The following is a 14,060-nucleotide window of genomic DNA, read 5'->3' on the forward strand; positions in this document are numbered from 1 at the left end:
TTAAGCACATATCACCCTCCCGCCCCCCCCCCCCCATGGCCTCCGACCGCCTTATACTTGGTGATCCCTTCTCTGAGTTGCCCTCTCCCCAGAATGTGAGGCCAGCCTCCAAGCCATGGAGTCAGCCTCCTGGTACTTTTTTCTACTAGTCCTGGGTGTTAGTCTCCTACTCTGTTATTCTATATTCCACAGATGAGTGCAATCTTTCTATGTCTGTCTCTCTCTTTCTGGCTCATGCCCACTCTCACCACTTCTCTAGTACTAAGCCTTTAAATTTGAGAGCTTTTTAGTAAAAGTTGGTCAACAAAAATCTAAATCTGAAACCCAGAACAAAATGCATGAGGCAGAGTTGTATCATTACTACCCATTCCCCCCCTCCAGAATGCAATTTTAAAACTTCTCTAAAATATTTAAAACTTGAGAGTGGGGATAAAGTTATACCAGATAATATTTTTCAAAAACTAAAATAAATAGGCACTATGTCATATCTTCTATTTGTTGCTACTCCTTTTTATTTCAAGTAACAATACAGAAATTTAAATTTTTATGAAGTATGAGGAATAGATTTTACTACATACTTATTATATATCAATGAACCAATAAAGCCTTTTCCATATATTGACTTATGAGTGAAAACTCACATATCCAGCTCTCAAAGACTGCTTCTATTAATTTATTGAGTGCTATAAACTTTTGCAATATCTATAGTTTCAATAACACAAACTTTATTTAGTTTGGGGGTGGGGGTACACAAGGTGTTTGCAAGGGAAGCATCAAGTCCCAGGACCGAATCACTTGAGCTACATCCCTGATTCAGTATAAGTAATACCTGGTCGGTGTTTTGTTTGCTTTGGGGCCACACCCAGAGTTGCTCAGGGCTTACTCTAGTTCTGCAGTCAGAGATTAATCGACTGAAGCTGGGTCAACCACAGGCAAGGCAAGCACCTTACTGCTGTACTGTATCTTTGGTCCCAGTGATACCAAAGTTTTAAAAGCAAAATCTCCAAGTTTCATCCACTAAGTATATTGTTAAGGAACTCTCTATTATTGTAAGGAAAAACTCTGCTTTTTACTTATAAATGATACATACTGAAATTATAAACTAAGTTTAAGAAAAAGCCATAGAGATTAGAACATTTCAAGACAACAAAATCATATATTACTTCTAAAACAGAATTGTAATTTATAATCAACAAAATCTAATTCTTGGACTAAATTACCATGATTTTCTCTAGTACAATTGATGAAACTGCCCTTTTACAATGGCCTTATAAAGCAGAAATATAAATTCAGTGAATGGGGAAATAATATTTTCTTTAATGTTTAATGTGAACTTGGGGAAAATATAAACACTAAAACCTCAATACTTAATAAAACTTTCATTATATATAATCTGTAAGTAATCATGGGTTATTACTGCCCACAATAGCTGATCAGCTAAGTCTGTACATTGTGTAAAGGATCGAGGAAATGTTGAGTTGATAAATGTTAACACATAAAGGAGAATTTAATTATTTGTTTGACACTCAATTTCTTTATAAGTCATTCTTCTGTTCTTCACAGTTAACAGTTTTGCTGCTGGCAGACTGTAAGAAATCTTTTCTCTCCAAATATATTATAGGTATATATTAATTATACTCTAAAAACTGAAATGGTCAGTTTCTAAAATTGAATTAAAAAAAATTTTCCCACTCAAAATGTTTTGTGTTAGAATGTTTGTTCTGACATAGTTATCCATACATTAGTCACAGAGTAAAATAATCAACTGGTGCAGTTTTAAATCATACCCAGATTACAAATACAAGCAGTCTTGCAAGTATGCAAAATAAGATGATTACAAAATTAAAGTTACTAGAAATATTAGTTCAAAGAATGAATATCTGAGAGAAGAATAGCAGGGGTACCATAAAATTCATGTCAGTTCAGTAAAAGAGTTTTTCCGTGCTGTCATTCATAAAGTTCTATGATAACTCTTACATTAATTTGTAATTATTTCCTTTTTTATTTTGAGAACTGTAACACATAATAAAATTTCTTAAGTCATACATCCACTTAAAACAGTAAAACTATAACTTGACTACTTTCTTCCCAAAACATCCATGTTTCTCAATCCCATCTTCGTCACTATAACAGCACGTCATTCCTAAAGTTACACCTAAATTTAGGATTCATTTCATAACTCTAAAGTTATCTACCTAATTTTTTTTTTTTTTTTTTGCGCTTTTTGGGTCACATCACTCACTTTACTCCTGGTGGTGCTCAGGGGACCATATGGGATGCTGGGAATCGAACCCAGGTCGACTGCATGCAAGGCAAACGCCCTACCCATTGTGCTATCGCTCCAGCCCCAATATAAATATTTTATTAATAAAATAGTTCCACTATATGTTTTAATATTTAGCTTTTTAGTAACTACTGGGATGAGCTTCCCATAGGATTAATCATCTTTAAGTGAAAAATTCATTTAAGTTCTCAGCATATTTACAATGCTGTGCAACCTCCCTCTCGTCATAAAACAATTCTATAATTCCAAGGAAAATACCCCCACCTATTCATCCATGTTTTTTTCCTATTCCCTTCTTCTCCCAAGCACCTACTAGTCACCAATTCACATTTTGTTTCTATGAAGCTGTCAATTCTATACATTTCATGTGAATGGAACTCAATACAATGTGACTACATCTCCCCCGTTTATTACTAAAGTTTAATGTTTGGAGTTTCATAAATACTCTACCATGTTTTCACTCCCTGGGCCTGGGATGTGATTCAATGGCAAGGTGTTTGCTTTGTATGTGTGAGGCCTTGGGTTTGATCTTCAAAAAAAAGTAAGCCTGCCTCCCCTGCCCCCAAATAAGAGGTGTATTTGTTCTTTTTTGGAGGCACATCTGTTTGTCCTCAAGGCTTACTCCTGGCCCTCCACTCAGGATCACTTAGCAAACCATATATGGTGCTGGGATTGAACCTTACACAGCCACATGGAAGGCAAACGCCCTACCTACTGTACTATCTATCCAGCTCTTTCACTCTTTTTTAAGGCTTAATAATATTAATTTAAGTACTACATTTTACTGCAAAATCATCATAGATTAACTGCCCGAAATTTTTTTTGGCAAAGAATTGGGGTGCAACTCTTACTGTGCCAGTTTTACTTTCATAACAGGATATAATGATTATGTGGCAAAATACAGCATATACCACAAACTTTTATCCACCGGCAAGACATTCACGTTCTGGGGCTGGAGCAATAGCACAGTGGGTAGGGCATTTGCCTTGCACGTGGCCAACCTGGGTTCAATTCCCAGCATCCCACATGGTCCTCCGAGCACCGTCAGGGGTGATTCCTGAGTGCAGAGCCAGGAGTAACCCCTGTGTATCGCCAGGTGTGACTCAAAAAGCAAAACAAAACAAAACAAAACAAAAAAGACATTCACATTGCTTCTAGCAATTACTTTTTTTGTTCAAAATATTTCAGACATTTCCCCAGATTAATTCATACACATGGGTCTTCTTTTTTATCAAACTATTTAGAGAAAAATTCCTGATAACACATTTTTCATTTATCTCTATTCTTTGCCATGCATCTCTAAAACTAAGAACATTTTCTTTAGGAGGGCCTTCCAAGTGACTGCTGGCCAATAATGCCAGTGGCCCAATGCAGAGGAAGACAAAGATGCAGAGCTACTCTGGCCCTGTAGTGCTGGGGACCATCATGGGGCACCCCAGCAGTGCTGAGGCCTCCAGGGCTATACTTGGTGATGCTCATGTGCTCATGTAATGCTCATGCTCGTGTGGCAGTGGACCATGTGGTGCCAGTGATTAAACTGCAATTTTATGCCAAATTTTTCTGTAGATAAGTGGATGAGATCATTATGTGACACTTTTAAAATACTGTGTTATTACTGGAAAACAAAAAACAGTGCAATGATTATGCAGTGAAATACAGTAATCTCAACATTTAAAACAAAGGGAAGTGGGCAGAGAAAGAACACAGGGGATAAGGCACTTGCCTGCCACATTGATGACTCCTGTTCAATCCCCAGCATACATATGGCCCCCCAGCACTGCCTGGAACGCTCCCTAAGCATAGAGCCAGGAGTCAGCCTTGACAAGCATTGGGTGTGGCCCAAAACACAAAAACTAAAATTAAAAATTTACGGAAAAAAAAAAGGGAGAAAGAAACTTGATGCTGCCTGATACTATTATTTTAAAGTATAACAAAGCCTTAAATCCTTCTTACCTGCTACGGATCTAAAAAACGTATCCAACGTGCAGTATGGCATACTGGCATATTGGCAGTGCAGTATGAAATGGTCTCTACTGCCACCCAACCACACCATACCTATTCTTGGACAGTGAGAGTCCTTTCGTTTTTAAAGATGCTAACGTGGCACTCTTCACAAGCACTACAAAAATTTATAATTCAAAGAACAAAGTAACTTAACTAAAGCAACATGTTGAGATATAAACCAAAAAATAAGATATTTAAAAAATTACGTGACTTTCCTTTAAGTCAGATAGCTTGGATATGTTTGTACTACATAGTTTCTATCAGCACTGAAAGTTTTATGTTACTTCATCTCACGATTCAAGACTTTGCTTTGGTAAGAGTCCACACATACCCAATATTATGCTCCCCAAATGTCCGAACAGTTGACTAAGAAAAATGGGGAAGAGTTTTATATTCACAGTCACTTTTTGTTTTAGATAAAAATAAAAGTGACAGGTACATGCACCATACCTGCAGCTGACCATTTAATGAACTCAAGTCTTCTGCTTTTTTCTCTAAGGACTGAACCCAGACTTTCCTCTTTTGTCGGCATCTTGAGGCTGCTGCTCTATTTCGCTCCAAAAACTTTCTCCTTTTTTCATCAGGATCCTCGTTAGCTGCTCTTCTTCGACGGCCACTTGTATTTTGTGTCTGTGGTGTTGTATGAGCTGGAGAAGCCTATAATATACATCAATGGAAATGTGTTCTGTTTATATGTAGCAACTGAATTAACAGATAGTACAGGGCAGACAGAAAGGAAAGCCACTAACTGTATCTTCTAAGTCTCACTGTACATATCAACATTTGGAGTATGAGGAAAATTACCCTGGGTTTAACAAATTTCTTGAAATAAATAAGCACCACTAACAAGAGTTATTGTTCAAGAAATTAACAAATTTCTTTGTTTCTTGAAATGTAACAAAGTTATATTTCAAGAAATTAACAAATTTCTTGAAATAAATAAGCACCACTAATAGTAATTCACTACCAAAAACTGCATATTTTCACTTAAATAGCAAAAATTTTGAAACTAAAATGCAATAGAAACTATTGACTACAGGACTTTTTAAAAGTCTACTTTAAAACATGGAATTATTTAATCCATTGAAACTCATAAGGTACAAAAGTAAAAAAAAGAAAAAAGATGTAAAATCCATTATGGTAAAAGCCATTATTTTCTATGCTTTTTAAATTTTGATGGTGCCAGATCAAATGCCTCTTTATTAGGTTTATCTTGTTTGGGGATATAACTCCCACAACAATAGTGAGTTTTGTGTTGAAATATGGAACGTAATCAAGGTGAAGAGAAAATAAAGTGAAATTCATCAGTTATATAGTTGGGGTGGGGGGCGGGGGTATACCGGGGATTTTGGTGGTGGAATATAGGCACTGGTGAAGGGACGGTGTTTGAATACGGTATAACTGAGACATAAACCTGAGAACTCTGTAACTTTCCACATGGTGATAAAATTAAAAAAAAAAAAAATTTGATGGTGCCAGGAATGAATGTAGGGTCTCACACATGCAAGACAAGTGTTCTACTATACACCCACATCCCCAGCCCTTTTATGCTATTTTTGATATTAAAAAAAATTATTTTGATAGTTCACTAAGCATGGTTGGGAGTGACTCCAGAGGAGAAAAGCAGAAGTAACCTGAATAAGATATGCCCTTATCCTAAAATACTTTAGCTGTTAATTTCCTTTAAAACATGATTCTCTAAAATTAAGGAGTAAAAATATTTATATATTTTGCTGCAATTGGTTCTTAATCAGGTTTTAAATTTTAGGGTCAGCCTTTTTCTAAGGGACAGGCATATGTATTAACAATGCTCATTTTGTCCGGTGGATGCCATGGGTGAAATCCCAAAGAATTCTTGATTTTTATTTTAACCCGTTCTCCTGCTAATGGATATATTAGTATGGTTATCCAGGTTATCCGGGATCAGCCAGAGACAAATTTTCAGTAACTAGTGGTAACTGTCTAATGTCCAGGACTACAGAACAATGAAGAATCTCTAAGCCTCTTATAAACCCTAAGAATCTCTGCCACAAAATAGGTGCTAAAGCAGAATGAGTGATTGTAAATAGTGTAAAAAAACCAGAACTTTGTGGTTAGTATACATATGTGATCCAAAGAATCATGGAAACAGTCTTTGTCATGAATTATATTTAAAAATGTTACAAGCAAAATTTCTAATAAATATTAATAGTCCAAAAATTAAAAGTTTTACATATAAACTAAGATAAATTCTTCAGGGAAATTACTGCAGTAGTTCTCAATCTAGAAACTCAAAAAGTATTTTTTCATTTCCTTTACAAATAACTAGCATTTAAGATTATGGGTGTTATTTCATTTATATTATGTATGTTATTTTAACTTCTATAAAGATCAAGTATTAGATTACTTCTGTTACCTACATAATTGCAAGTTAATCTTTTAGAAATATATTTTTATGTCTGGCTTCAAGAATGGCAACCTTGAAATATTTTCTTTTCTTCATCCTCTTAACTTTCTTAGGGATAATAGCAGGTTTTCTCTTTAACTCATTTGGCTGAATAGAAGAAAACAGTTTTTTTTAAAAGAAAATAATTGATTTAATGCATTACAATAAAGATAATCACAAGAATTAGAAACATATGATTACAGACATGTGCATTATTCCTTTACCTAACAAAGATTTGCAGGTGCTTAGAAGTTTGTATCCTGTCGCCCACCATTCTACTAATTACACTTCCTTAACACATGCCCTCCCCCTACTGTGAGCACCACAAAAAAATGTGTGAGCCCAGAGAGTCCAACAACAACAAAGGGAGGGTAACCATGAACTCCCACGTAATACAATATGGAGATAAAAAGGAAAGTCGGGTCCAAGTAAACTATAGTTGTAAAGCAAATAATTTATATCAGTTTAAGTAATCTTTTAAAGATGTGAAAGTCATACTCTGCTTACAGCTCACATGAAACGTCCCTGGGCTGCATTTAGCCCAGGAGGCTGTTTCCTAGATCTTGAATTACACCATTAAAACATAGTCACTTACTTTTCCTCTATTGGTCCCTAAGTAAAAGTTGTTTAGTAGATAACAACCGTAACTACATTCTACTTTATCTTAAGTAAAATAAAATTCTGTTACCTGGATAATTATGTTTAGGAGGCAATCGAAAACTTACTGTTTATTCATTCATGTTATTTTAATTGGTTTTGCCTTTTAACACCAATGATAATATACTTTACTAGAGAAAATAGGAGGTTTAAGAAATTCTGAAACATTTATGAGAAATATAGCACCTCTTTACTGTAGAAAAATACTGCAGATATATATATATGTATATATATGTATATATATACATATACAGGGATAGCAGTCATCAAATAGGCTGTCAAAATCTAAAAATAAGTGAAATGAACCCCTATCATAAGCAACTACCAGAAAACACATTTGTTCCTTTAGTAATTTTAATTAAAGGATATTTTGTTAGAAATATATTATTTCTTGAAATATAATCCCACAATACAATCAACATGAAAAAAAGTTTTGTTTATAAAAATACTGATGGGTACTGTACCAGACCAATATACAGTAATGTTTAATGGACACCCACAGAAATAATCATAGTAATAATCCAGAGTGTCTGAAGGAGCAACAACTTCCCAACTATTTTTGAGGGTTTCATGTATTTTTCAAAATAATGATATGACAAGAATTTTTTTTCAAAGTATATTACACGATCTTTTTAAAGTAAGAGCCACACCCAGTGGGCCTGGGTAGTGGAACACCCAGGGTGACCCTGAGTGCTGGTGGCACGGGATCTGAAGGCAGCATTCAGTGCAAGTCTCTACTATTTTCTTCTATCTCCCTGGTGTCTGTTATCTGTATTTTTAAAAATGACAGAAATACTGAATGATAACTGTCCACATACCGGAGTTTCTGTAGTGGATGTGGCTGGCTGCTGTAAAGACTGTGGTCTAGATTCTTCTGATTGATTCCTCACCAGTCCACTTCCATGGCCTTTGACAGTATCACCGTTGGTAACTGGAGGATGTTGCTGGGTCAAAGCAGCTTTTAATCTCTGAAATATAAAATACCAATCAAAAACAAACCCCCTGCTTTTCATACAAACTCAACTCCTGGTCGACCAGACCAACTCAATGCAGGGCCTGGAGGATGTAGTGCTCCTCACGTACCTCCAGGGCTGCAGCTGGAGAAGCCTGGGGTCTATGTGGTGCCAGAAGTGAACTGGAATCTGCTGCATGCAGGGCAACCCCCTTGATTCCTGTACTATCTCTCTGTTCCAATTGTTTTAGGGCCCTCCCTGAATTTGGACAACCACAGCTGGGTGGGGTCTCCTCCCTTTTTATCTTCACCGTTTCTGGTAAGCACATCGAGCTCCAAATGCATTCCTTCTACTTGCTCCCTGTTGCCAATTAATGGCCTCTGTCCCACTGCTGAGACTATGAGAGCTCAGACTGCAGATGTGTCTCAGTCACAAGAGCGCCTGCCTTGCATGTGAGGCCTTGGGGTTCATACCCCCTCCCAGGAGAAAGTGGCCCCCAAGCACAGCTGGATGTGGCAAAAACACTAAAGTAAGTCTGATAAATCTAAGCACTATAATGAAGTATTTCTGGCTACCTCTTTTAAGACAAAATTTGAATAAAGCTTATTATTTTATTAGCATAAAATGTACCTTTCTTATAAGAGGGTATATCTTATCCCTCAAAACAGACAGCAATGTCTTTAAAGCAGAGACTGTGGTATTGTTATTTTTTTAAACTCCTCTTAGCAAACTACTGCAGGCTAGTAGATCGGGGGGAGGGGGACTGGTAACGACACTGGTAATGGGTCTTGGGAAATAAAACTAAGAACAAATTGCCTAACCCTGAAGTGGCCCAAAGGTGTGAGGAGCACATCTCTCTGAGATGGAAATCCTGAGCTACCAGGAGATGAGAAACAGAGGCTTCATCCAGAGAAGGGTGGACCCCCATAGAAAAGAAGAGCTACAGCAGAATCCAAAGGCTCAGGTAAGGATATGAAAGGACCACCAAGAGTCCAAGGTTTCATCTGCAATAATACCCAGCTTAATTTTTATGTATGCAGAGAACTCCAGGAAAAGGCAATTTGGGGAAAATTGTATGTAAACTCCCTGAACACTTCAGTTATTTCTCTTTCTCTCCCACATTTCTCTACATAAATTTAAGCAAAACTAATTTGCTTGACTGTTTTGTCTCCTCCTGAAATTCTTTTCTACAAAGGAAGATAGCATTCTTGGAATATATGTGCTGAGATTAGGACTGGCTTTCTTTTTCCTGCAAAAAGGTGAGGACGTTCTTCTTCCTGCAAAGAGCAACCCCTCACTCCATTCTGAGTCCAAGGCTCCGAGAATTTGGGTGAAGGGACCAGTTTCCAGGCAGAACAAGTGGACATTAAGTGCAGCTGGACAGCTGCCTCACGGGACTAATGGTGAGGGCCTGTGAGCATCTGTGCTGTGCTGGGGCTCACAACAGACTTTTATCAGCCTTAAGGTAGATTTCCATTACAAGGGCTGCCACCTCTCTCCTCCCCACATCACATGAGCCACCCAGAAAACTTTAGGCAATAATATAATCAGGCATATAACTGGGGAGAAGGAGGCTACAAATACCTGAACTGTAATGCTTTTTAATCTTTAGCAAACTACTCTTGAGACCCATTCTTATTAGTATCAATACCTTTTCTATGATTTTCCAAAAAGATAGTATAGGTATCTTATAGTTAAGAAAATAGAAATTATTTTCCTAAGTTAATTCAAATCCTGGAGTTGAACCTGGATCTTTCTTATTTCAAATTATACAATTTTTCCATGATACAATGCTTTTCATATTATCCCTGGTACAATAAAAGAACCTAGAATCAAGAAAGATAATCTGAGGCTGGTGGCTCCATGGTAGAAAGGATAATCACCAAGTACACCAAGTACTGAAAAGACCCAAGTCTGATACTGCAACTGTGAATTCATCTATCTGATCACCCAAGATCAGGTATGTTTGTCTATTCCCTCTTTAATGACAGACTACTTTCCTAAGAATAGTACCATCAAATACAAAGTCCTGGTATGTTAAACAATTTATATAATCCATACTATACACATACATATTTCCATCGTAATGTACTGCATGTCATTGTATAATTGCCAAAGATTCAAAGATTCCTTTTTTTTTTTTTGCAAAAAAGAGGGCAATGACCAGTACGTAAAGTTTTTAAAAGAAAACGGAGTCACTATTACTTAAAAACAGGGAGTGGCAATTAAGCAGTGGCTATGATCATGAATCTTGATTTCTCAATCTGTGAAACTAGGAATGACAATAACATCCCAAGAGAAATAGAGGTAAAGATGAAATCGGTGCCTAGAGAAAAATACCCATGGCTTAGGATGTCTACTTTGCAACCAACACAGCAAAATAATCCCTGAAGCTGCCACCTGTGCTGTGCATGATCCGGGCAGCTCTGGTGCCACAGGAGTTTCCAGTCACAAAGTAGCAAAGTAGCTGTTTGTGTGTGTGTGTGTGTGTGTGTGCGCGCGTGTGCGTGCGCGTAGTGTACTAAAGGTGTGTCATCTCTGAGTTCCGCTGTGACTCATGGTAAATGCTAGAAGCAGAATGAGTAAGAGCTACACAACTCAAGAGTGTGCACCACAACTTAATGTATGACCCCTCGGGAGCAGCACAGCAAATGTGGGAGCAGCACAATCAGGCACATGTGTTCACCAAGAAAGGGAAGAGGAAATTTTTAAAAAAGACTAATTAAAACACAAAACCACCTAAGTCATTTATTGTATATTTGATAATTTATTGTATATTAGCTTCCTTGTATTTCAAAAACAGCTATTGAGGTCTTAATATTAATTTAAACTAAAATCTAGCACTAAGTTAACTTTAAATAGATTTTATTATCTAAAATATGTTCTAGAGACCAGATCTCACAATACATCTTGAGGAATTCAGATAAGAGTCCTTGTAGTTTCCCATAGGACACTGAGACATTCTCAACTGATGGGCTAGAGTGGAAGTGAAGGATTTAAAACTAAAATAACTGATTATTGCATCAACCAGCTGTTATAAGGTAGGAATCCTTAGGCTCCATAGTCAAGATAAAGAGTTGAAAGATAGTAGTAGGAAGGTATAGGTCACATAAACAGAACAAAGGAGGAGAACCTGGGGACATGGTCTGTCTGCATAACCACGTCTTTTAAAACTGGTGCTAAGACTTCAAAATAGTGATCAATACACAGTGATCAATACCCAGAGCGGCATCATGTTAGGGCCTTCACTTCTGGATATAAAATGTACATAAATATAAGCATCAGGTGAGATGCAAAGCTTGATAAATTAAGTGTTGATAAAACATTTTTTAAGTCCTTAGGTAGAAAACATCATAGAACTGAAGAGCATTTAAAGTTTTATAGTGAAGGGTTTAACTCTTGGAATTAATGAAATACAGTAACTGCACATAGGGGAATCTCAAGTACATAAACATCACTCTCTTGAATAATCTTTAGTAGGGCAAGTTACTACCTTATAGAGCACTTAAAAGGATCATCAGTATTCATTCATTATCTTCTCCTGACTGCCCTAGGGTATACAATACTCATCCAGTGAGGAGGCTCTAATGTGTGCTCCATGCTGTTACATTGATTACAATGGGCCTGATTTGGGAAATGTGCCACTGGGTATACAATATAAGAAAAGGATTTTCAAGGGTTAATTAACATTGCTCTGAACCGAAGATTTTAAAGAGTAAAAATAGAGCAAAAAAATTAAAGATAGTAAAAAATTTATCAAATATTAAGCCACAAAAATTTTGAAGCTAATATAAAGATACTATAATCCATGCAGATATATGTTAGACATTTAAGAGTATTTTTGTTTAAAAAGTTAATTAAAAATTACTATTTTACAACAAAATTTTGAAATCAGCAGAAATACTGGAAAATTCAAATAGTACAATCACTATAGTAAAGATATAGACACTCAGATTTAAACAGCAAAGTTAACTTTCTAGAACTATAGTGGATTAAAACAGGGCTAGGACCAGAAAGTCTGTCTGATGGCTCTGGGTTTACTGAAAATATTTTAAATAAAAGTTTTCCAATTTGAGATTTTTGTCTAGTATCAAGTGGTCTAATTACATTAGTATTCATTAAAAGTATCAAACATCGGTCAGTCCCATTACTGATACCAAAATTCTCAAAATGAGAGAAATTTAATATAGTCTGAGTATTTATAAATTAAAATAAAAATGTTTGTTTCATTGATCATAATACTTAAGCATAATTTTGTTTGCAGCACCAGGGATCAAATTCTAATTCTGTTTAATTGTAGCACCAGAGATCAAACTTGCAGGTCTCATACAAAAAGACTACTCTATCACTGATTAAATCACCAGTACATCATTTTAATTTTAAACCAAATGTATACATTGTTTGAAGGAAACTAAAATATCTTCATCACTGCATTTCTGAACAGACTGCTTTAGTGTTTACAGTTTATTCTTAGTGATGTAAAATTCAACTACTCTTTTGAAACTTTTTTTAGTGATCTAGTCTGTGTCAATTAGCTCAAGGATGAATAGTGTGTTGTGTTGACCAATATGACATATTCATTTCATAAGGTAATCTGCTAAAAATAATTTACTATTCAAATTCTGTTATATGTTGCACCCTTCAAAACAAATTTTGCCACATCTGTCAAAACTTAGTGGGAACAAAGTATTCCATCATGGTTCAAAGAAAAACATAATGTTCTCTAGAAACAATTTATGAAAAAGTCAGATCCATATTTCATATGTGCCACAAAAGCTCATCAGAGTAATAACCCTCCTTCTCCTGGGTGTTATTCTACCATCTGCTGCTCTATTACTTATCTTTATTTTGCAACTAATTAACAGCATAATCTTCTAAATTCAGCAAGTTAATTATCATTATTGTGGTCTTTGCAGCATCATCAGTCCTCATGAAGTCTTGTCTCCCCTCCCCCAGAGAACATATGAAAATGAAGAAGGTTGGGAGAGAGTCTGTTTCTTTGGAGTGGGCTCATTAGGTGTTTGCTGATTAGCTTGGCATGCAGAGGCAGGTCAGAAGAATTCTGCTGAACATGAGGTTCCATGCAGGGCCCAGCTAAGTTAATGTAGGTTTCTGAACATTTGCCAAGATGCCCTCTGTCAGCTCTCGGTAGAAACCTCCTGCAGAAAACCAATGGGCTACCCACTGTGTGTAAAGATCATTTCTTAGTTTGTCACATAAGACTTAAAAGAATGACTCTAGAGGATACTACTCTTAAATATGTTACTAAATCTTCTTAGGACCCCCAAATAATTAACATTTCCTTATTTACAGTAACTTTTAAGATAAAATATAAAAATACTTTTATAAGAAGAATATGGTTTGTACGATTAATAACAAAAACCCTAAAACTTAAATTTAGTGAGACCAGTGAAATTTTGTAGATATTGATAGACCACAGGAATTCTGCTGTAGCACTTAAGGCAATACAAAATCTTGTATTTGTGGTACTGTGACTTTCAGTAATTTTTCTGACTGCACCCTGCAGTGCTTAAGGCTTACTCCTGGCTCTGCACTCGAGGATCTCCCCTGGTGGGCTTAGGGACTGTGAGGGGTACCACAGGTTGGGCCCAGACAGGTTGGTGCGTGCAAAGCAAGTGCCCTGCCTGCTCTGGTCTCCATCAATTTTTTTAAAACCACATTCTTACTTTACCTCTTAAAATTAATTTTTGTTTATTTGTTTTGGGGCCACATCAGC

At 36.3% G+C, this 14,060-nt stretch overlaps 1 protein-coding gene across 1 annotated transcript in view; it reads right to left on the reverse strand.

Moving 5' to 3' along the window:
* The window catches only part of ATF2 (activating transcription factor 2), a 78,674-nt gene that overhangs the window by 16,467 nt on the left and 48,147 nt on the right, over nt 1-14,060 (reverse strand). The window contains exons 11-12 of the mRNA XM_004601172.2: nt 8,189-8,338; nt 4,739-4,945 (exon numbers count right to left, since the gene is read on the reverse strand). Of these exons, the coding sequence (XP_004601229.1) occupies nt 4,739-4,945; nt 8,189-8,338 (357 nt within the window). The remainder of the gene's footprint in view (nt 1-4,738; nt 4,946-8,188; nt 8,339-14,060) is intronic.

Source organism: Sorex araneus, chromosome X (genome assembly GCF_027595985.1).
Source record: "Sorex araneus isolate mSorAra2 chromosome X, mSorAra2.pri, whole genome shotgun sequence".
Taxonomy (NCBI): Eukaryota; Metazoa; Chordata; class Mammalia; order Eulipotyphla; family Soricidae; genus Sorex; species Sorex araneus.